Source organism: Pelophylax lessonae, assembly GCF_965119305.1.
Source record: "Pelophylax lessonae genome assembly, chromosome: 1".
Taxonomy (NCBI): domain Eukaryota; kingdom Metazoa; phylum Chordata; class Amphibia; order Anura; family Ranidae; genus Pelophylax; species Pelophylax lessonae.
Genome location: NC_138768.1, coordinates 192,155,618 through 192,180,541, shown reverse-complemented (window position 1 = coordinate 192,180,541; position 24,924 = coordinate 192,155,618). Strand labels below are relative to the sequence as shown.

Below are 24,924 nucleotides of genomic sequence, written 5' to 3'. Positions count from 1 at the left end.
AGTTTCCAAGACATTCAGGTCAACGTGCCAACATCAACTTTTCCAAATATGTGATATTGTCAGGACAATTTGTCCTATTGTCTTAAACCTTGCAGGTGACTGAATAAAATGATTCTAATGTCAAATATGTTTGCTTTGTTATCACAGTACAGGCACTGATCACTACTGGACATGGCACATTTTAATTAAATTGTATATTACATTTTTCCTTTAATGCCCTTCCCATCATGACAGATATACATAGGCTGACCTTTCCTGAACATGCATTATGCCGAGCTGTCATGCCTATATCTTGGCTTCAAAATTTTTGCTAGTAACCAACCCACAAGTACAGTTGAAAGAAATTGTAATTTAGAGTTGCTGCATACTTTAAGTGTCAGTGAATCCAAAGTACAGACCCAACCAGGTAACTAGCCAAATGAGGCCAATGATTCAGGATACATAGTTTTTAATACAGGTAAACACATACACACACATACATATATATATATATATATATATATATATATATATATATATATATATATATATATATATATATATATATATATATATATAATACCCCGGCACCCCTGCAGTTCCATCACATAATGCACTACTTTGCCCAGACAATTGTTGCAATTACAAATGTTTAAGGCATTCTCATTTTCTCATTTTTTGGTGGTTTGCAATGGTATGAGACAAAAAAAAAAAAAAAAAGGGGGGGGGGGGACAAAAAGCCAAATTTGACATTTCATGCAAAACTCCAAAAATTGGATTGAAAAAAATCTAGACACCCTAAATATTTGGCAGCACACTCCTTGGAAAAAATAACTGAAATCAATTGCTTCCTGTAACTATCAATACGTTTCTTACACCACTCTGAGGTCTCTTAGATTGGAAGGGTTCCTTTTCCCAACTGCAGTTTGGAGATTTCTCCACAGCGCTCTATGGAATTTAGATCTGGACTCATTGCTGGCCAGTTCAGTACACTCAGCGCTTTGTCTTAAATCATTCCTGTGTGCTTTTTGACCTGTGCTTTGGGTCTTTGTCCTGCTGTAAGACCCATGATCTCCAACGGAGACCCAACTTTCTGACACTGGACCCTACATTACCAAAGAAATTTGGGGTGCAGTCTTTAGATTTCATAATGTCATGCACACAGTCAAAACATCCAGTGCCTGAAGCAGCAAAGCAACCCCAAATTTATTAGTGAACCTCCACCATGCTTGACTGTAGGGACTGTATTCTTTTCTTTGAAGGCCTCATTTCTTTTTCTGAAAATAGCAGAATAATGAGCTTTACCAAAAAGCTGTAATTTTGTTTTTCGTCTGTCCACAGCACACATTCTCCCAAAAGGATTTTGGCTTCCTCATGTACGTTTTAGCAAACGCCAATCTGTTTTTTTTTTTTTTGCATTTCTGTGTCAGCAGTGGTGTCCTTCTGGATCTCCTACAATAGCGTCCATATAGTGCGACGTATGGCAACTTATAGTGTGAGCTGACACAGTTGTACCCTGTGCCTGAAGGTCAGCTTGAATTCGTCTGGAAGTTAATCGAGGTTCTTTATCCACCATTCAAACAATCCTTCCTTGCAATCTTTGACCAATTTTTCTCTTTCAACAACATCCAGGGAAATTAGCTACAGTGCCATGGGCTGTAAACTTCTTGACAATGTCATGCACAGTGGACACAGGAACTCTACGTTTGCTGGAGATGGACTTGTAACCTTGAGATTGTCCATGCTTTTCCACATTTTTTGTTCTCAAATCCTCTGACAATTTTTAGCTGCTCTTTCTCTTCTCCATGCTCTGTGTGGCACACAGAAACACACAACAGAAAGGTTTAGCACATTTTTCACCATTTTAACCGGTTGCTGGTGTGATTTCTATAAAGTCAGCACCTGCTAATTGATACAGGTGAGTTTAATTAGAAATACAGGAGCATCACAAACTTGACAGGCAATTTCTTACAATTTTGAGAAGGTGCCAATAAAGCTGTTCAGTCCATTTTTGGAGTTTTGCATGGAATGTGTGAGATTTGGCTTATTGTTTCTCCACATTTTAGAGTCTTAAGCCCCGTACACACGTACCGATCGTCGGCCGAACGATCGGCCGTCTTTTGTCCCCGGCTGTCGTGTCCGCTGAAAAGTGCAAAAGACTGCACACGAATTTTGTCCTCCGACTGCAGAAGTGATGTCATGTAATGGTTAACTTTCCCTGTGTTTTTTCTTTTCTGAGCATGCCCAGTCTTGCAAATCTGCTGTCTGTCGGCCGAATTCTGTACTGACAAGCGAACAATCGGCCGTTCTGGTGTCGGCATACAAAAATTTTAATGCTTGCACGACAGATTCTGTTCGGCCGAAAGTGCGCTGTCGGAAGCATCATACTAACAAGCCGAAAATCGGCCGATCGGTCGTCGGCCAAATCTTTTCGGCCGACAATCTGCACGTGTGTACGGGCCTTTACCGATACAAACCATACAAAAGGAATAAGTGCCTAAACATTTGTAATTGCAACAATTGCTTCCTCTCATTTTAAGGAGATTTACCCAAAAGGGGAACACCGATAGCAAAAACCTGACAGAAATTAAAATCTTTGCTCAATCTATAAAAATCTTAGAAAAACCGATTTGCACAATTTTAAATTAGACATTAATACACAATAACTTTTTATAACATATACAGTGTGTATAAAAAATTGTCACCTCCTGGAGAGGCTTATTTTTTATGGTCATAGAATGCCTAAATCGCAGATTTTATTTTGTTTTTTATACTGATCAACAAAAAGATACTCTTCTAGTGCAATGTTCAAACAGATCTCTGCAAAGGGATTTAAATGACAAGGAAGGTAGGTCCTGTGTGGCCTGATTTTGCTTCCAGTTTTGTTTGCCTTTTGTATTTTTTTTTTTTTTTTACATTTGTGTATATATCTGTAAAAAGAATTCACATAAAAAAGAAAAAGCAGAAAAAAAAAACTTACTGTGTAAGTATTTAAAGATGAATTCAAAGGAATGGTATATTTTCACATAGTTACATTGGTCATCTACAAGGTCCAACTTCTAATAAGTTAGGCCAACCAATAATGGCTCGATTTTTACCCGCCTCAGCAGGAGTCGGTCGAGATTCAAACCATGTATGGGAAGGCTGAATGTACCAAGTTGATCATCCATGCCATTATTGCCAGCAGCTGTAATAGCCGCTAGCAATAATCACCGTTTCCTCCCGGGGGGGGGGGCACGCAACCCTGTAGAAGGAAGATGCATATACTTACCTACTCACTGAGCACTCCAGGCTGGTCACATGATCTCCCAAGCAGCCATCTTCAGAAAAGAGGAGAAAGCATCGACAAAGGCTGCAATGCCTAGGTGGTGATGTGACCCATAGGCTTACTATAGGGCATCCATTCCCCTGAAGCCGGCTGCTGGGGAGATCACATGACTGGAGCGTTCTGAGAATAGGCAAGTATGTGCATCTTGCATCTACAGGGTAGAAGAATAGGAGTTAGAAGGTGGGTGGGAGCAGTTTTAAACTTAGTCAGTAATAGAGTGGAATTCCTCTTTATAGAGTATATTTCTGTTAACCAGTGATAAAATAAATTAATCCACTGTGATTTGCTGTTCCATGACAATAAAACATGAAAGCTTAGAAGAAAATAATTTTTTTTTTTTAAAGTACTGTATTCCAATCAGCAACAGTTACTACATAACATAGAAAGTAAAGCGCCAGACACTGGAATGCTTACTAAACAAAACGTATTCCACAATCTTATTTATTTATGTGCAGGCAAAGAGAGATGCTTTGTACAAAATACTACTACAATAAATGACAACTAAATACTTTGTGTTAAGGTGAAATATTTTCTTATATATCTCCATATAAAGTATAAAAGCTTTACACTTGAGATTTAAGCACCTCAGCTATGTTGGGTTGGAATGTAAGCGATCCCATAGGAATGTGCTTTTTCAAAACACTTATGACAGGAAAAACTTGTTCTACAGTTCAAGCCGTTGTGCCTTATAGTCCACCCATGGCTTCATTAGTGAGGACGTACAGTAAGACTTCGTTTGTCCTTGAAAATACTCTGCACGTGTTTGCTAAATGGTCCAAGACTTGGGTTATGCTACACTTCCTTTCAACTTGCTGGCCTGGCCAATTAAAGGAGAAGTAGGGCCAAAGCTCTTTTGGCCTTACTTCTATGAATTACACTTCATTTGTCACTCCTGTGACCCGTTTTCAGCCAACCGTGGGCTCAAGTCCCCTGATGTCTTTGAGCCAGTCCAGGCTCTGGAGGGATCCTGACTTTAAAGTCGGATCCACCCAGATGCCTAGAACAGAGCTTGAGCCTGCCGCTTTCACCCCCTCCACAGTCCAGCACTGCAGTGAGCACTGGAGGGGCAGACCAGAGTGATGCGACTAACAGTCACTGACTCACTGAAGACTCAGAACTAGGCGATCAGTGGTCTTTGATCACTCAGTTCTTGGTCTAAAGCCTAGTAAACACGGCCGAATTGTGGGGAGGCATCGGCCACTTCAATAGAAACCAGTTGTCATTCAGGCCAGTGTGTACTGCAGCCGATCCGACAGAAGCCGACCGTTTATGCCAGCTTCTGTCAAAGAGGCATGACCAAGAAAGGTCTGCATCAGCTCCCAAACATTGCTATCAGACAATGGCTGAGAGCACTGACCGGAGTGTTCTGATGGGGGCCTTCCTCCTGTCCAACGACAACAGCATAGCAGGGGAGATAGCTGTACTAACATTGCATGGTTTGTACAGCAGCTTTTTTTTTTGTTCAGTTCTACTGGGTCTACACTAGTAGGGTGCACTTGGCTTTAGGGGTGGAGGGGGACAGATGCATCATCAGATCAATGCTGCATCCACCTAGGTGAGTATGTGTGTATTTCTTTGCATTGGAGGGGGGGGGGGTTCCCAGCAACTACCAAACTAAAGGAGAGAGAGAGAGGGGGTTTGCAGCTCAGAACATCATTTAATGTGCACTGATTAAATATAATCCAAAATTGTTTTAGGCATCCCTCTCCTGCGTGAAGCAGGGATGCCTGAAACATTGACAGATTATTTTTAAGGGCTTGTGAACACCAGCAGTGTGCATTGCTGTGCAGTGGCTGGTGTGCAATGTGAAGTGACGATGCGATGCAATGCACTGATTCCAAGACATTGCACTGTTTACCTTTTTCTTTCCAACTTTATTAAAATGTCTCAAAAAGGGATTTCATTCATCTTTATGCAATGTGCTGTAAACCACTGCAAAAAAGTGCAGCATGTCCTAATTTTTATCAGTGCACATCGATGCAGTACAATGGTGTGAACTAAACTTATTGCCTTGTCTGCGTTGGGACTGCGTTGGGAAAGGCTGCGTTACACATATAATGTGAATAGGCACCCAATTATGGGCCATAAATAATTATCTCTGTTCTGCAACCTCTCTTTTTGTTTTTTACATTTATACATGTGTGCACACACTATATATATATATATATATATATATATATATATATATATATATATATATATATACACACACATACACACACACACACACACACACTTTCACCCATATGAATACATGCTGCATTTACTCATACATACACTCACATTTGTATTGGCACAAAAAAACCCCCCAAAAAACGACTGGATCAAGCACCAACTCTGAATAATTGTATTTTGTCTGGAGTGCGTCCAGGTTTCCAGACTTTTAAAATTAAACCTTTTCACAGTACCCGTCCCTCACCAGTCTCTGGCTTTTTCTCTGTAAAAAAAAAAAGTGAGCTGAAGGAAAAAAAAAAAAAAAAAGAGGAAATACAGTTTAGCAGCGAGCGTGCCAAAAATAGTGATCCTCATTGCTCAGCTGAAACTTGCAAGCGCTCCCCTCCGAGCAGCAGCAGCAGTAGTTGAAAGCTTCCCCTCCACAACAAACGAGACGGTCAGCCAAGTTTTAAAGTGATCAGCACTACTTTCTCTAATGTACCATGAGGCTTTCTGGCCTAGAATAACCCACCAAGAAAAAAAGTGTTCCATTTCTTGTGTACTCCTTCCAGGAAACCTACACAAACCGTCCTCTGATGATTCTGCCAGATCTCTAGACATAAATGGCTGACAAGTTAAAACCACAGCAAACTTCACATTTCGCTTTCATGTGCCTAGGCAGCCAGCTTGCCCAATGTAAGAAGCTGAGAAAATAGGAAGCAGATCAACATACCGTCTTTGGGTTCATCTGACTCTGAGCTCATGGTGTCAGTGTGAGCCACTGGAGAACAGATTACAGCTGACGTGCACTCTCAGCAGAAGTAGAGAAGTCAACTTCACAAAAAAGAGAAAAAAAAAAAAAGTCAGGATGAAAAGAGGAAAGTTCTGCAAGTATGGCCAATCGCATGAAGGCAGTATGGGGAAAAAAGCCCCTCCCCCTTTCTCAGCCACAGTCTGCAGAAGCAGCACCTTCAACACAAACGCTCATTGAGAAGTGAAGATCTGAACTGCCATAATATTACACTGAGAGGTTCCTTATTGTATCATCTGAGGGTGGAGTGTAGCTTGCTGGAACATGAATGGATTACAGGAAAGGAGATCAGTGAGCAATGCTCCATCCTCAGCATTTCTTTAATGTGATTGTTAGAGCTGGATGCCCCAGAGCCAACTCCAGCACTGAGCATTGATGTTACTGAAGCTCAGCCCTACAAACTGACACAGTCAGAGGTGTGTCATATAAACAGCCAGGGCTGGGTGCATGCAATCAGATCTGCTGGAAGGAAGAGGAAAAAAAAGATTTCTATGCTGCTGTCAAAAACAAACATATAAAGCAGAAGTGGAAACAAAGTATTGGCTGAAGCTTTCTATACAAACATTGATTTCTTTCCTTCGTCCCACAAGAAATCTACGAGTGCTGTGCACCAACACTAAGGTCTGGTTCACACCTATGCGTTTTTTTGGTGCTTTTTTTGCAGAAACGCACTATACAGTCCATTTAACATGGTTTTCTATGTGACACGTTCACATCTATGCATTTTTCAGCTGCTGCGTTTTTGGAAAGGGTCAGGGATATTTTTAAACGTAAAACTGTGCTTTTTGGTTCAATAGACTTACTTCAATGGAAACGCTGCAGAGAAGCATGTAGTACGTTTTTGATGAGTTTTTTTTTTACATGTTTAAGCCGCCATTCACACTACCGCGACGCTACTTCGCACCGCGACCTCCGAGGTCGCGGTGCGAGCAGCGCGCGGTGACCTTGGAGCGGCCGCCACGGACTTCATAACATTGAAGTCTATGGCGGTCGCCTCCTGGTCGCCCCAAAGAAGCTCCGGACCCTTTTTCTAAGTCGGAGCGACTTGTGTCGCTCCTATTAGTACGGGTCCGCAGCTTCCCTATGGAAGTGTGAACGGGGGCTTAATCTGCCCAACAACAAATTGGCCAAATAAGAAAAACAAATAAATAAAAATGCATCAAAAAACACGTGAAAAACGTGCAAAAATGCACCGTAAAAAGCACTGCAGAACGGTTCAAAAACAAACTGCATAGGTATGCACCAGGATGGACGATCCCCTTGCTGTCAGAATACCCCAAAAGTGGCTGTATCTGATTGCATTTAAGTGCTCTTCGTCTAACAACTTTCCACTCTGCTCTTTTGACAAAAGACGATCGAACAATTGACTTTTGTTGAGCCGGATGCAAAGGGGCACTCGTGGCTTGAACTTCATCCTTATCAGCAGAAATCAAGCGGTGTATGGCAGTCTTGGGTCTCGTTTACACCAGATGCAGTCAGGGGCATTTTTAAACTCAATACAAATGCATCTGCAAGAAAATTAAATGTATTTCAATAAGCCTACTATATATATACACCATTGCAGTGCTTTCATGTGCATTGAAATTCACTGCAACACACACACACAAAAAACGCACATTTGGGAACCAAAAAAACATTTAATTAAAAATGTATCTAAAAAAACACCACAAACTCATGTAAACACACATGCAGAAACACACTGAACACCAGCTTTGGATTTTTTTTTCATAAAAATAAGGAACATGTTCTACTTATCTGCTCTGTGCAGTGGTTTTGCACAAAGCAGCCCTGATCCTCCTCTTCGGAGGTGCCCCACTGGCGCTCCCATGCTATCAATCTGTCCAATGAGGAGACAGCAGCTGGAGCTGCTGGGCTCTTGCTCATCGCTGGATCGGATAGGGCTCAGGTAAGAAAAAAGTAGGGGTTTTGGGGCAGCTGCAGCAAAGGTGGTGTCAGTTCCCCATGCATCTCTATGGGGGAAATCGGATGGGAATGGACCGTCGGTCCGTTCTCATCTGATCCGCTGGATGCATGGAAAATAGGGGTTCCATCCGTCCAGATTTGACGGAGCGGACATGTTTCCGCTGACATCCGATCCCCCATAGAGATGCATGGGGGGACCGTTCAGATCCGCCAAAAAAACTGACAGGCGGATCTGAACGGTCAGCCTGTGTGAAAGTGGCCTTAGGCCTCTTTCACACAGAGCAGACCGTATTGCGATCCGCTCTGGCACTTTTTTGTTTTTTTCACGGACACGGATGACATTTGTGTCATCCGGTCCGTTTATCATCCCATCCGTTTGCGGATGATATACGGGATTGCGGATGTCAGCAGATGACACTGCTGACATCCGATTTTGCATCCGTTCCTTTTTTTAAACGGAAGAAAAAACGGAATTTTTGTAAAATCTTACCTGTAAAATTCCTTTCTCTGAGTCCTCCGACAGTCGCCGCCTCTTCATATTCGTCACATATGGGGTATTAGACTTTGCTCCGAAGGAGTAGCTAGGCAACAGAATATGTTAACAATAAAGCTTTTAACATATCCCACCCTCAAGGGGTGGTCCCCTCAGTCAATACCCTCCCACTTCCTGCAACCATATCTCAGTTTTAGTGGAATAGCAGTAGAGTATACAACCAAACCCCAAAAGAGGGGCGGGGGCGGCGACTGTCGGAGGACTCAGAGAAAGGAATTTTACAGGTAAGATTTTACAAAAATTCCGTTTTCTCTTACGTCCTCCGACAGTCGCCGCCTCTTCATATTCGTCACATATGGGGACGTCCCAAAGCAGTGCAAACATGAGGGGTGGGAAACGCATCCGCGCCGAAAAGGCAACGCAGTCTCCGCATCAAAGAAAGGAACCTTACCAAAGGAAGGAAACCAGCTTTGCAACAGGAAAAACAAGTGCTCAACAGGAGCAACAACCCAGGAAAAGACAAAAAAACCAGGGGATACAAAACTTATCCCAACAGCCAGGAGTCCCCAACAAGGGACCCTAGGGAACAGCCGCACTAAGAACCTTGCGGCCAAAGGAAGCATCCGCCGATGCCTGAACATCTACTTTGTAGAATTTTGTGAACGTGTGTACGGTCGACCAGGTCGCCGCCTTACACACCTGGGCTACAGAAGCCCCATGACGACAGGCCCAAGACGTACTCAAAGATCTAGTAGAGTGCGCCTTCACAGGCACAGGGGGAACCTTCCCCTGCAAAGCATAGGCCTGTTCAATGGTCTGCCTGATCCATTTGGCGATGGTAGAGGCCGAAGCCGCCATGCCCTTCCGAGGACCCTCTGGAAGAACAAACAAGGAGTCCGTCTTTCGAAAAGACTCAGTCGATTTAAGGTAAACCCTTATCGCCCGAACAACATCCAGAGAATGCAATCTCACCTCCTTTGGATGTTTAGGCTTCGCGCACAACGAAGGCAAGACAATATCCTCATTAAGATGGAATTCCGAAACTCGTTTCGGAAAGAAACAAAGGATTAGGTCGCAAGACCACCTTATCCAAATGAATAACCAGGTACGGAGACTTGCAGGACAAAGCCGCTAGCTCCGACACTCTGCGAGCCGAAGTGATCGCCACCAAAAAGGCGACCTTTTTGGACAACATAGACAACGAGATCTCCCTGATCTGTTCAAAAGGAGCACGTTGTAACACAGATAGAACGAGATTCAAGTCCCAAGGGGGCAGAGGATCCCGCCTAGGGGGGACCAGATGCCGCACACCCTGAACAAAAGGTGCCAACCAAGGAGTTGGAAGCCACGGGACGTTGAAACAGAACGGCCAGCGCAGACACCTGACCCTTTATCGTAGCCAGCGCCAAACGCTGATCAACACCCGTTTGAAGGAAAGACAGCACACGGGAAACCGAGTACGTGCGGGGTGAAAACCCCCTGGACTCACACCAGGCAAAATAGGCCTTCCAAGTACGGTAATAAACCTTCCCGGAGGAAGACTTCCTCGCGTTGATTAAAGTATGAACGACCTCTGGAGAGAGACCCCTCTCCTTCAGGACCTCGGTCTCAACAGCCAGGCCGTCAAAGCCAGCGACTGTAAAGCAGGATGGTATATCGATCCTTGAGACAGTAGATCGTCTCGAAGAGGCAGACGCCACGGGGCGTCGACCGCCAGATTCACGAGGTCTGCGTACCAGGACCGGCGAGGCCAGTCCGGTGCCACAAGAATCACCGTGCTGCGTTCCGAGTGTAACCTGCGAAGGAACCTGGACAGCAACTGAATCGGTGGAAACGCGTACATCAGCCTGTACTGATGCCACGGGGCCACTAACGCGTCCGACGCGTCTGCCCGAGGGTCGCGCGTCCTTGCCACGAACCTCTTCACCTTGTTGTTGAGACGAGACGCGAACAGGTCCACATCTGGAAGACCCCACTTCGCGCACAACATCTGGAAGACAGCCGGGTGGAGAGACCATTCCCCCTGATCCAGGGTCTGGCGACTCAGATAGTCCGCCTGCCAGTTCTCCACCCCCGGAATGTGAACCGCCGTTATCGCCGGGACATGAGTCTCGGCCCAAGACAGAATGTCGGCCACTTCTCGAGCCGCTCGGGCACTCCTGGTGCCCCCTTGGTGGTTGATGTAGGCCACCGCCGTGGCATTGTCCGTCTGCACCCGAACCGGGCAGCCCTGCAGCCGGTCCGTCCAGCGATGAAGACAGAGACTTATCGCACGCAATTCCAGAATGTTGATCGGAAGGGAAGACTCCCCCTCCGACCAAGTCCCCTGGGCGGACAGAACGCCCAGAACTCCACCCCAGCCCGACAGGCTGGCATCCGTGGTGATTACCGTCCACGAGATCGGACGAAACGACTTGCCCCCGGACACCAACGGGGACTGGAGCCACCACAGAAGGTTTCCTCTGGTGCGATGACTCAACGAGATTTGAAGATCCAGAGATTGAGGTCGCCCGTCCCACCTGGACAGGATCTCCGCTTGGAGACCCCGCGTGTGAAACTGGGCGAATGGAATCGCCTCGAAGGCCGATACCATCAATCCCAGACATCTCATACACGTCCGCAGAGACGAGTGCGGAACGTCCCTGAGGGACCTGACTTCCTCCTGGAGAGTCCTGAGCTTGTCTTCCGGCAGGAAGACCTTCGCCTGCACCGAGTCCAGAATCATTCCCAGATAGGGAAGACGAACAGACGGACTCAGTGTCGACTTTGGAAAATTTATCGTCCAACCAAACTCCTGCAGAGTTTGCATCGTGACAGACAGGTCCTTCTCCAGACCCTGGCTGGTCGCAGACCGAACCAGAATGTCGTCCAGATAGCCCAGGACAGAAACGCCCTGGGCCCTCAATAATGCCAGAACCGGTGCAAGCACCTTGGTGAAGACCCGCGGAGCCGAGGCGAGACCAAAGGGCAACGCCACGAACTGGTAGTGATCCTCCGCAATGGCAAATCGAAGGTACCTCTGATGACCCTCGAATATGGGGATGTGAAGGTACGCATCCTTCAAATCGATGGAGGCCATGAATTCCCCCAGAACCAGGGCAGCCACCACCGACCGCAGGGATTCCATGCGGAACTTGCGAACCCGCACAGAGCGGTTCAGAGCCTTCAAGTCCAGAATCGGACGAACCTTGCCCTCCTTTCTGGGCACGGTGAACAGATTGGAATAAAACCCCCGAAACCTGTCCCGATGAGGCACCGGAACCACCACTCCCTGAGCCCTCAGGTCCCGCACCGCCAGGTGCAGGTCCCGCAAGCGCTCTGGAGACAGATGAAGATTTGAGGGGAAAAATCTGCTCTCCGGCCGAGAGAGAAACTCGATCTTGTAACCAGATCGAACGATTTCCTGAACCCATCTGTCCCGCACACGGGCCAACCAGGGCTGAAGAAAACCGAGCAAGCGTCCCCCCACCCCAAAACTGGGTGAGGGCGCCCCTTCAGGCCGAACTGTTATGGGCTGCAGGTCCGGATTGGCCGGACTTCTGTTTTCCAGACCAGGGCTTCTTCTGAGAGCCTTGACCTTTGAACGGTTTGCCCTTGTAGTGCGGCCGAAAGGCACGAAAGGACCCCTGAGGGGGCCGAAAATTAGCATGCTTCTTCCCAGAAGCCCCCTTAGCCTTGGGGAAATGGGGCAAGAGAGTGCTCTTACCCCCGGTGATCCCCTTAATCAACACATCCAGGGACTCCCCAAAAAGGCGAGACCCATCATAAGGCAGATTGGCTAAGGTCTTACGTGAAGATTGGTCCACCGACCAACATTTTAACCAAACCAGGCGGCGAGACAACACCGCCACGCTGTGCACACGTGCAGCCAACGGAATCAGGTCCAGGTCCGCATCACACAGATACATGACACCCTGGTGGATTTGATCCACCATATCCAGGGTCGCCGGCGAGGCCGAGTCGGCCACTAGGACGCGCCTAAGCATCTGCGTCCAACTTGCGATCGCCTGGGCCGCCATGAGAGAAGCAAACAGAGCCTTAAGCATAGAACCCGTAACAGAATAAGTATGACGGGCAAGAGACTCCAGTCTCCTATCCGTGGCATCACGGAAAACAGGGGAATCCTCTGCAGGAATCGCAGTGGCTTCGTTCAACACCGCAATTGCATGATCCACTGGTGGAGGCACACACCACCTTTCATCAGTGGAAGGCGAAAAAGGATAACGCAGCTTGAATCTACTTGGTACCGCAAAAGGCTTGCGCAGATTGCGCCATTGATCCTTAACAGCGCGCTGAAAATCATCATTGCAGGGAAAAACCTGCGGCGTCCTGCGTTTCCTCTGCGTCCCATAAGCCGCCAAGGCAGCGGGGGGACACACTTCGTCCTGCAAATGCAGCGTTTGCTTAATGGAAGCAATCAACTCATCCATGATTGCAAGCTCTTCAGGCGAGCCAGGGGGAGAATTATCAACCCCCTCAACTTCAGCCTCCACCTCAGACCCCACTAGATCAAGAGAGGAGCGGGACCCCGATAAGGAGGCCCCTGCCATAACAGCCCCATCACCTTCACCCTCAGAATCAGAGGAAAGAGCAACTCTGGGCCTTTTAGTAGATTGAGCAGCCACCAGCATTTGCACCTGAGCAGCAAGGCCAGCCACAATAGTGGCTAAATCCCCCCCTGGGGGGGGAAACTGCGGTCCCCTGGCTTTCCACCAATACTGTAGGAAATTTGCCCTCCTGAGAATCCATTGCCCCTGTAATGCCAGACAACCAAGGGTTAACTGCCCCTTTTAAGCAAGCGCGGCAAGCGCAGCCCACCGCACCACACTCAAGCACAATGAGCCCCCCACAGGGAATATGCAAACTGAACACAGGCAATGGATAGCAAGAACAGAAGGATAAAACCTGAGGAGACCCTCGCCGCCGCTGCTGCCTCGATCGGTGTTCCTGGAGAGAGGAAGTGATGCTGCCAGGGCGCTCTATGTAAGCCTATGGAGGCTACAAGAAAATGGCCGCCATGCATGTAAACCATGCGGCCGGAGCGGGTGTAGGCAAAATGGCGTCGTTTGGCGCCGAAACCGCCGCTCCACAGTGCATTAAAACACACACATTACATTCCAATATCAGAATACATGTCAGATCGCCGCAGCGATCGCTGTATATGCCCAAACATGCCAAAAAAACATGCCCCACAGCACACAGCTTCTCACACTGACCAGTCTGACACACACAGTGTCATACAGCTCCCCCCCCCCCCTTGCAGCCCACAGCATGCAGCCGAGAGATAGGGAGACAAGCAGTGTGAATAGAGGCAGGTTACACAGTCCCAGACTGACACCCCCCCAGACAGACAGGTCCCCACATAAATACACTTACCTCACATGGCGTGGGGGACCCGCACAGGCGAACAAGCCGCTGCACATGAGGCAGGGAGAGTCGCAATTCAAGACGCACAAAATGGGGGTTAAGAAACCGCACAGCGTCCAGTGAGGTAGCCACCTCACCAATCATCCCTGCACCGAACAGGGATGGGTCGTTCACTATGCCAGGAGCGTTACCTGGCTGAACGCTCGATGGCAGACTGGGAAGCCACTGACCCACGACCAGGGGGATCAGCCCGAGACCCAGTCAGCATGATCCTCTTCATCCGAAGAACTAACTAACGCTGACAAAATAACAGCTAAGTAAAGGTAGAGAGAAAACTCAAACAAAATTTTAAAAAGAAGAAAGAGTCTGGGACAGAAAGTCCCAGCACAGAGAGAGCCAGCCACTCCTGACAAGCTAGACATTAAAACTGAGATATGGTTGCAGGAAGTGGGAGGGTATTGACTGAGGGGACCACCCCTTGAGGGTGGGATATGTTAAAAGCTTTATTGTTAACATATTCTGTTGCCTAGCTACTCATTCGGAGCAAAGTCTAATACCCCATATGTGACGAATATGAAGAGGGGGCGACTGTCGGAGGACGTAAGAGAAATAGGGTTCTGTTCTGTTCCAAAAAATGGAACAGAACTGAAAGGACGCAAATCAGATGTCAGTGGATAATCATCCGCTGACATCCGCAATCCCATTGACATGCATTATGTCCGTATATCACCCGCAAACGGATGGGGTGATATACGGACATACGGAACGCCCGTGTGAAAGAGGCCTTAGGGTGAAAAATCTTAAGACTTTATAATTACTTTAAGCTGGTCAAAGACTGTTCATTTTTCTTTCAGTCACATTTTATTGTCCACACAATCACGGCGGTTGGAGGAATCTCCCCCACTGGGACACGCTGTCAGAATACACTGATTATTAGAGTTGTCAAACGTTTTCCAGAATGTTTGATCGACTATTCACCAAGTCCCTGCTGAAGCAGCTGAATTTTGATCTGGCCAGCTTTTTTTTTTTATTTTTTTTTTACATGGGATCTGGCCAATAACCATTTTCTTTTAGGCCTCTGCATATGTATTTTCTCCTGGCAGAAGAAAAGCAGCATTAACAGAGAAGAAATGGGGTTTGTTTTTTTTCAGAATCATACTTACCTAGGTGGCAGCAGCATTGTTCCGATGCTACATCTGTCCGCTCTAACACTGAGAACTGAGCGATCAAACACTGCTGATCGCTCGGTTCTCAAAGCTCCCCGAGCAGAGAGCTAGTGATGGTCAGTCCCCGCTGTCTGCTCGGCCAACCCCTCGCTCACTGGATCGCTGGGATGTGGAGGGGGCGGGAGCAGCCTGCTCAGGCTCTCAGTGGCTCGGCTGAAGTCAGGCTCTGTGACGTCAGCCAACAGCAGACTTTACCTGAACTCCAGCTAATGCTTTTTAGGCCGTTAGGCTCGGTTTACACTAGTGCGACTTGTCATGCGACTTTGGACACAGTCACATGACAAATCATTGCCCAGTGATTTCAATGGTACCCATTCCAATCTGTACAGACTTCAAGTCACAGCAACTTCGCACTACTTTGATGTGACTTGAGTGCCAGAGAGTGTTAAGTCGCACTCCAAAGTCACACTTGAAATCGCACAACTTTGGAGTAGCACTAGTGTGAATGGAGCCCTACATTAATCGTTTTTTTACATATGGGATAAAGGTTTTACATAAATGAATAAAAGCTGATCACTGTACGTGTTAAATGGTGTGACCTCTGTCAATGTTCTATTGATTGTTGCTTAATGACTGCCGGACAGCTTGCATGGTTAAAAGAAGTTTACACTAACAGAATACTGGCTGGATCACCAGGTAAAAAAAAAAGACTGTTACTGGGGATACTCAGAAAAACAAAGGCTGCTGTGTTATGCTATTGAAAGATTGCATCATATATATATGTACTTTTTTATTTTGAATCAAGTACCTTTTTTAAAGGGGAAGTCCACCCTAACACTAAAAAACGCTACATCTACGGACATCCACGATCTACAGGCCCCTACACACGTAGCGATTGTCGGCCATAAATATTAGGCCGCCGAACGATCGGCCGATTGTCGGCTTGTTAGTATGATGCAACCAACTGCGACTTTTCAGCCGAACAGAATCGGGTGTGCAGGCTATAAAAAATGGATTTTTGTAAAATCTTACCGTAAAATCCTTTTCTCTTAGCTCATTGACAGACGTAGTCCTCGGTGATACACCACCTTCGGGTTATGTTGCCTCCACAGGAGCAGGACTAGACAGGAAATTAAAAAGCTCTCTCCACACCCCAGGGGCAGTCCCAGAGGGTATATCCTCTCTCTCTCTGCCTCAGCAAATCAGTTATGTGAAAAAGCAGTCTTTAGAGATTTTAACCCAACTCAAAAAAACAGAGGGGCGGGGACTACGTCTATCAATGAGCTAAGAGAAAAGGATTTTACGGTAAGATTTTACAAAAATCCATTTTTCTCTAGCGCTCATTGACAGACGTAGTCCTCGGTGATACACCACCTTCGGGACGTCCCAGAGCAGTATCACAACTGAGGGGTGGGAAAATGGAAATCAAATCCCAATCTAGAAGGCCCAACCGGTGCCAACTATAAGTTTACAATGCTCATCCTTAATGATGAGACTCAACAAAAAAAGAGAAAACAAATTTTTTTTTTTTTTTTTTTTTCAAACAGAAAAAAAAAACCCTCGAGGTAGACCACCGGTCTCCTCAAATTGCGGCCTGCAAAACCTTGCGGCCAAATGAGGCATCCGCCGATGCCGTCACATCAATTTTATAGAATTTTGTAAAGGTATGTACTGACGACCAGGTGGCCGCCTTACATACCTGGACCACTGACGCCTGATGGCGAAAGGCCCAGGAAGTACTGAGCGCTCGAGTGGAGTGCGCCCTAACAGGGAACGGAGGACTCTGACCCTTAATAGAATAAGCCTGTACCACCGTTTGTCTAATCCATTTGGCAATGGTCGCGGCAGATGCAGGCAAACCCTTTCTGGGGCCATCCGTGATCACAAAAAGTGAATCCGTCTTACGGAATGATTCCGTAGCTTTCAGGTATACCCTGATTGCCCGAACCACATCTAAGGAGTGCAACGCATGTTCCCGATGATGCTTGGGCTGAGGACACAAGGAAGGTAGTACAATATCTTCATTCAGATGAAAATCTGAAACCACCTTGGGAAGAAAAGATGGCTTAGGATGAAGTACTACCTTATCCCTATGAATCACTAGGTATGGGGACTGGCATGATAATGCAGCCAGTTCTGACACCCTGCGAGCAGAAGTAATAGCCACCAAGAAGGCCACCTTCTGGGATAAAGTAAGCAAGGGAATCTCCCTGATGTTTTCAAAGGGAGGTTTCTGTAGAACCGACAAAACCAAATTAAGATCCCAAGGCGGTAAGGGCGCGCGGACTGGAGGAGCCAGGTGCCGCACCCCCTGGATGAAATTCCGCACCAAGGATTTGGTAGCTAAAGGCTTCTGAAAGAAGATTGCTAATGCTGAAACTTGACCCTTGATGGTGCTCAAGGCTAGCTTCTGCTCAACCCCCTGTTGCAAAAAGGCCAATATTCGAGACACCGAATAGGTACGTGGAGGAAATCCTAAAGATTCGCACCACGCAATATAAGTTTTCCATGTGTGATAATAGACTTTGCTGGAAGTCGCTTTCCTTGCTTTAATAAGGGTAGGAATGACTGAAGCTGACAAACCTCTGTCCTTCAGTACTTGGGTCTCAATGGCCAGGCCATTAAACCCAGCGACTGTAAAGCATGATGGTAAATTGGTCCTTGAGACCACAGACACTCCCTGAGACGAAGTTCCCACGGAACGTCTACGACTAACATGTCCAAGTCGGCCAGGCCGGCTTGAGGAGGCCAGCCTAGAATTTCTAGGACCACTGGCGCTGATTGGATCTGAACCAGGCGTCCCTAGAGGTATCTGGCCCCGACCATCCGAAAAAGTCTGGTCGTTTTCTGTTCCCACACATTTATCAGATACCTGATAGTTATCAGGAAAGGTGATCTTTTCTGGTTGAACCTCAGGGACCGAAGTCACCCGACTAGAGGCTACTTGGCCTATCTGGTCAACCAGATCCGATTCCTGTGAGGTATCGGGACTAATCTTAGGAAAAGGTAAAGGAAAAAATCTATTCAGGGAACGGTAATTACCGCTTCCTGTAGTACTTAAATGTTGGAAGGGAAGAATCGCACCGGTAGTAGTGGTTGATGCTCGATCTAATGTCCTGAATACCGGTGAAAACGTCCCCCCACCCTGAAACCGGGTGGGGGCGCACCTTCAGGCTGTGTACTCCTTTGCTTCGGGTTTGGCTGGGTTGGTCCTTTGCTTGTCCGACCAGCCCTTCTTGAACCCTCCTGGAGGAGTCTTGCCTTTCCCCCTAGTACCAGCCGGGCGCCCTTTATGGGCGGTAAAGAAAGGTCCTCGCTTGTTGCGAGGTCCCTTAGCTTTAGCAGCCTGTGGCAAAAAAGTGCTCTTGCCCCCAGTGGCATCCTTAATGATTTCATCTAGGTTGGCCCCAAATAGACGATTCCCCTGAAAGGGGAGATTTGTCAAGGTCTTCTTGGAACCTAGGTCAGCTGACCAGCATTTTAACCATAGCACACGTCTGAGGATCACCGCTGTCTTAGATGCATACCCTAATAAGGGAGTAGTGTCCAAGGCTGCGTCACAGATAAACTGTAGCCCTTGTATAATCTGTTCCATCAAATCAGATGTCTCCTGGGGAATATCTTTTCCCCTAAGATCTTGGCGTACCATTTTCGCCCATTCCGTAAGTGTCTGGGAAACTAGACCAATAACAATTACTGGTCTAAAAGCTGACCCTATCAGAGAGAAGATGGTGCGGGACTCTGCTTCCATCTTTCGATCCACCGGATCCTTAAAGGACGAAGTGTCCTCCACTGGAATATCCGTGGCTTTATTTAGCCTGGAAATAGGCGGATCCACGACTGGTGGTACCGTCCATTTCTTAATGATGGATTCCTCAAACGGATAGCGTCTAGCAATACGCTTGGAAATAGTAAAGGTACGTTTAGAATGCTCCCATTCTCCTTTAATCTGATTACCGAAACATTTAGGTACAGGAAAAGCCTTCATCGTCTTGATGGGCTTATTAGTACCAAAAGGAATCTCTGTTTCAGTTGCCTCTGCCGGTAAAGCCTCAAGTTTTAAGGTTTCCTGCACTGCCACAACTAGTGCGTCCACCAATGCTTCTTCCTGAATAATAGCAGGAGAAGAAGCGTCCTCCTCACTGTCTGAGGGGGCTTTACCTGGGATAACAGCCCTTGCAGAGGAACCTGCAACTGCCGTGACCACCTCTGAATCTGAGTCAGAGGTGTCAGATGGTATAGGGGTAGGCGGGGGTCGCTTCCTTGACCCCCGTCCCTGACAGGCCGCCTCCACCCGAGCCACCATAGACTCCAAAATTGCTGTAAATGACTCTATACTCTGTGCACCGGCGGGTCCCGTGGCCCCCTCGAGGGAAACAGGTGGGGGAATATGTGTGGCAGGGTCCATGATAACTCCAGTTACTTCCTGGATAATATAATTCAAAAATAAAACTTTTCTTTTTTTTTTTTTTTTTTTCGACCCCCAGCGCCACAAAAGCCCCTTAGTGTTACCTGCTAGGGATCCCTATCGATCGAGAGAGAGAGAGATAGACCCCCAGGCTCACCACTTGATGCTCAGAGTTTAACTGCAACAGGTTACAGCGCTGTCTTAACAAACAGGAAGTCTTTTGGCTGGCTGCCCAGGAAGAAAGGAGGCGGCTCCGCCCCTCTGTACGCCTTCCGGCGCCTCCCCCAAGCTCCACGAGGTGTTTGGATCACCTCAAACATGGCCGCCCCCATGCTGGAGACACGAGGCTACGCCAAAATGGCGGCTCGTGCGATCCAGCAAAAAAAAAATGGCGGCGGCCCGTACTGAATAGCGGTGTGCTGCAGGGCACACAACACTCTCACTGCATGGGGATATGGCGTGGTTGGCGGTACCGGCCCTGGCGGACCGCATGGCCGTTCGGGAGGCCTGCTAATAGCTGGAGATCTGATTAGGAAGGCAGTCTACATGTCCGTGGCTTCTGACTGGTAGGTAGCTTATTCTTAACCCATAAGATTCCCAGAATGCCACAGATTACATCTTTAAAACATGTATACAATTAGATTGTTAGCTCCCAAACCAAGCCTCCTGGCTTTTTGCACACATAAAATCACACTCAAAGTAGGAGGATCTGTGTCATGTTGTAGGATAGAAAGGGACTCTATCTTACCATACAGAGAGGGGCCCGCGTTCACCACAAAACCCGTCAGGGGGAAAGGGGGAGCATACTACTCACCATACCGGAACCAGGCGGGCACCAACTCCTGACAGTACCCCTCTCCACCGGGGCGGGAGGGCTGTCGACCGATACGGACGCCGTGACTCATGGTCTTTGGCGTTTCAGCGAGACGTTTAACTCGCGTGGACAGTCCTTTAATGGGACTTTGTCGCGGCCGACCCAGCGCGGAGCTATGGCCTGCACGCGCTCGTAGGCTGAACTGGGGTGACCACCGGATCTCAACATCCAGCCCGTCGCCCAGTTCAGCTTTCTTGCTTGAAGATCTCACAGGAACACTGGAGAAAAAAGCTGTCTAAAAAAATCCTTTAAGAAAAGATTCTTGCCAGGACCTAAGATCCCAGCAAGGTGTCTAGGTCCTTACTCCTAACTAGACAGAAAATAACTGATTTGCTGAGGCAGAGAGAGATAGGATATACCCTCTGGGACTGCCCCTGGGGTGTGGCCAGAGCTTTTTAATTTCCTGTCTAGTCCTGCTCCTGTGGAGGCAACATAACCCGAAGGTGGTGTATCACCGAGGACTACGTCTGTCAATGAGCGCTAGAGAAATTCTTGTTGGCCGTCACCAAAACGGCCGATTGTTCGCCAGTCAGTACAGAATTCGGCCGACTAACAGCAGATGAGCAAGACTGGGCATGCTCAGAGAAGAAAAAACACACGTAAAGTTAACCATCACATGGCATCACTTCTGCAGTCGGCTGTTGGCCGACAAAATTCGTGTGCAGTCTTTAGCAATTTTCAACCGACAGGACAGCACCGGACAAAACACGGCCGACCGTTCGGCCGACATTCGGTACGTGTGTACGGGGCATACGACTAACTTTTGTAGCCCGAGTCGTAAAGAAAAAATCAGTATTCATACCTTTTCTAAAGCCACTGTGGTCTGGTCCCACGCTGAGCTGTCAGTGGCAGCTTTGCATTGTAGGTAGGTTCATAAGAGGCAGCCGACAACAGAAGCCCCATAGTAACTCTATAGGCAACGTTACTTCCCATTCATTTTACAGCCGTTTTTTGGCTGTGTCCTCTGCAGAGCTTCAGCCGCTGGAGACCAGATCAGCTTCAAAAAAAGTTATGTATACAGGTTTCTTCTTTAGAGGGCTAGATAGGTTAGTCTTAGATTGTGGATGCCTGTAGATGTAGTGATTTTAGTGTTAGGGTGGACTTACCCTTTAAGAATAAAATATTTGATCACAAAGCATCCATGGAAGTTATAGAATGCTACAATACAGCTATCCAAAAGTATCTCATTTTTCATTTGCAGCAAAAGAAGAAATATTGCTAGAACAGTAAGGCCCCTTTCACACAGGGAGTCCGTTCAGATCCGCCTGTCCATTTTTTTGGCGGATCTGAACGGACGCCCCATGCATCTCTATGGGGCATCGGATGTCAGCAGAGACATGTCCACTGACATCCGATTCGGTCTGTCAAAACTGGACGGATGGAAACCCTATTTTCCATCTGTCTGGCGGATCGGATGAGAACGGACACACGGTCCGTTCCTATCCGATTCTCCCATAGAGGCGAATGGGTACCTGACAGCTGTGTCTCCGCACACAGTGCAGAGACACAGCTGTCATCCGCTTGCTCAGCGGGGAATCAGCGGATCGATCCCCCACTGAGAAAGACGGAGTCTGCCTGACGGACTCCGTGTGTGAAAGGGGCCTTAGGCTGGCCATACACTATACAATTTTCTTATTCAATTTCCTTTAGATTTACCTTAAACTATGTAGTGCAAGGGCCTGCCTGACTGCATACAAATTGAAAGTGTTTAGGTTTGACCCTATATTACATGGTTTTGGTAAATCTAAAGGAAAGTTGAACAAGAAAATTGTATAGTGTATGGCCAGCCTTAGGCTGATGAGAGGGGTGTTTTTTTTTTTTTTGCAATGATTACAAACTCACTCCCACTGCATTTCGTTACAGCAATTTGTCACTGAAAAACTTATAATCATTTTGTATGGGTTTGTTAACGGAAATTTTTAAGCATTTTGTAGTTACTTGAGCAATTGAGATTTATTAATTACAGTTACTTATATAGTGCCATCAATTTACACAGCGCTTTACATACTGTATATATTGTACATTCACATCAGTCCCTGACCTCAAGGAGTGCAGATTCTTCAGCATTTTGGCTTGGTGGCAAAGTCGCTAGCAACAATCGTTCTTAATACTTTGCTATGAAATGTTGCAGCAATGAAAATGCTTACATACACTAAAACCCAATGTTACAGCAAATTGCCCTTAATTGCTGGCATTAGTGATCTGTAGCAGCCTAAGGCTCGTTTCACATGGCAGCGATTACCCTCCCCTGGTTTGTTACAGTGATTTGTCGATAAGAAAATCATTAAAAATTTTTATGGGATCACTTACTGTAAAAAGAAAAAAAATGTACAGTGTTTTGACACTCTGTTGCTCAACAATCGAGATCCATCAACTTGGCAGCAAAATCACTAGTGATTATTGCTCAAGCTTCATTCACTTGTGCAGCTAGGAAGTGGTAAAGCCATGCGGTAGAGCTGCGGTTTCATACCCCTCCCCAAACAGGGCAAATTTAGGGGGCCACTCTGGTGCAGCATCTACAGGGTTAAATGAGGTGGTGAGGAGGAGATATACATTGTCTCCTCACTGCCTGTCAAAAGCCTCTGAAAAGCATTCTACTGCTGGTTACTTTTCAGAGGTGTGGCACGCCCTGTGACCGAGCCCTTAATGCTTTTCTATGAATTGTTGCAGAAATTGCTTTGCTTAGCTACAATATGCTGAAAAAGAGTGATCTGTAGCAGAACGCAACCCAATGCTATAGCAAACCAGCGGGGACTCTAGCAAATAAATTACTAGCTACAAATTGCTAGTGTCAGAGATTAAACACAATCTCTGATATAATCGCTAGAGTCCCTAGCCATTTGCTATAGCATTAGGATGTGCTCTGCTACCGATCGCTCCATTTCAGCATTTGGTAGCTAAGCAAAGCAATTGCTACAACAATTCATAGAAAAAGAATTAAGGGTTTGGTCACATGTGTGGCTGCCCTTGCAGCACCTATGAAAAGTGATCAGTGGTGGACTACTTTTCATAGGTGTTTGACAGGTGACAAGGAGGCGATATGTCATCCCCTGATGACCTGATTTAACCTTGTAAATGCTACATCAGAGCAGCAACATAGACTTGCACTGGTCACATTCGGTAGGCAGTAACACCATAGATCTCATTTGAAACACTAAATGTAACGGTTTGATGCAACCGCTCCACTTTTGCCCCGTTTTTGTAAATTAGCCAAACAATCATTTGCTCCTCTTCAGTTTTTTTTTTTTAATCCAAGTTGACTTTTGAATGTAGTGATGGAAATCGGTTATTTCTTGGGTGCACTTGTGCTCAACAGCAAGTTACAAGATGGGGTAAATAGGAATGTTAGCCAAACATTTCAATTCCTGAACACAAATTGTACCTACTGAATAGATGAACGTCAAGTGTATATCTGGGCAAATCAGCATACATGTAGTACATCTCTGCACTATGTGCACATTTCACCATCTTGTCTCTTTAGAAATGCTGCAAGTATAGAAAAATACCAGCTGATCCTGCCAGAAATGGGGAGAGCTCCTAACTTATTGTTCAAACTTAGACCTCTGTGTCTGCTGCTCTGAAATTTAAAGCAGCATTGTCAACCCTGTCGGAATTCTCCCTTGTTGGCCAACAGAACAACTCCCTCTTCTGTGATGGAGATAAGGAGAGGGGGCGATGTTCTGTAGTCCAGCAGGAGAGAACTGTGGGCTGGCAACAATTTCCTTGCAGTAGAGGCATGGATTTGTCAGCTCACACAATTCCTGACAGATTAACAGGCATTTGTCTGCACTTTATATTTAGGTGATAAACCTATGGAAATGTACCTGTACTGCACAGATGTACTGAATATTTTTTTACCCATACATACACTTTAAAAGCAGAATAAAAACCTAAATTCAGCTTGAATTCACACTTGGCTATTTGTGCAGTTTTGCACACATTTACAAAACGTGCAAATAATGTGTGTCGCTTTTACATTTCATTGTAAGTCGGTTCACACTATGGCGACACGACTTCGGGGCGACTTAATGAAGTTGCCGGGCACCGCGACTTCGGCGCGGCTTGCACTGACTTCACATAATGTAAGTCAATGCAAGTCGCTCCGACTTCGGCCAAAAGTAGTGCAGGAACCTTTATCTAATGAGTCGCTCCTATTAGAACGGTTCCAATTGCACAGAATGGAGCACGACTTGTCAGGCGACCAAGTTGCCTGACAAGTCGGAACAGTGTGAACCGGCACTAATGGAACCCCAAACAAAAAAAACATTAAAAAAATGCATCAAATGGCAACACAGGCAGTTAAAAAAAAAAAAAAAAAACACATGAAGCTCGACACGCAAAAAAACATACATGAGCTACTTTGTCATTTGTAGTGCAGCTCATTAGATTGAATGGGCTGGCCTATGTGGGTGTCACAAAAA

At 46.6% G+C, this 24,924-nt stretch overlaps 1 protein-coding gene across 2 annotated transcripts in view; it reads right to left on the bottom strand.

The window, feature by feature from the left end:
* Nucleotides 1-24,924, bottom strand: part of TNFAIP8 (TNF alpha induced protein 8) — a 187,953-nt gene that overhangs the window by 49,280 nt on the left and 113,749 nt on the right. Inside the window, exon 1 of one of the 2 annotated variants that reach the window (XM_082251778.1) lies at nucleotides 6,195-6,512. The exons of the other annotated variant lie outside the window; for it this stretch is intronic. Within the exon in view, the coding sequence (XP_082107904.1) occupies nucleotides 6,195-6,225 (31 nt within the window). The 5' untranslated portion in view covers nucleotides 6,226-6,512. Of the gene's footprint in view, nucleotides 1-6,194; nucleotides 6,513-24,924 lie in introns of those variants that run through there. 2 annotated transcript variants of the gene reach the window in all.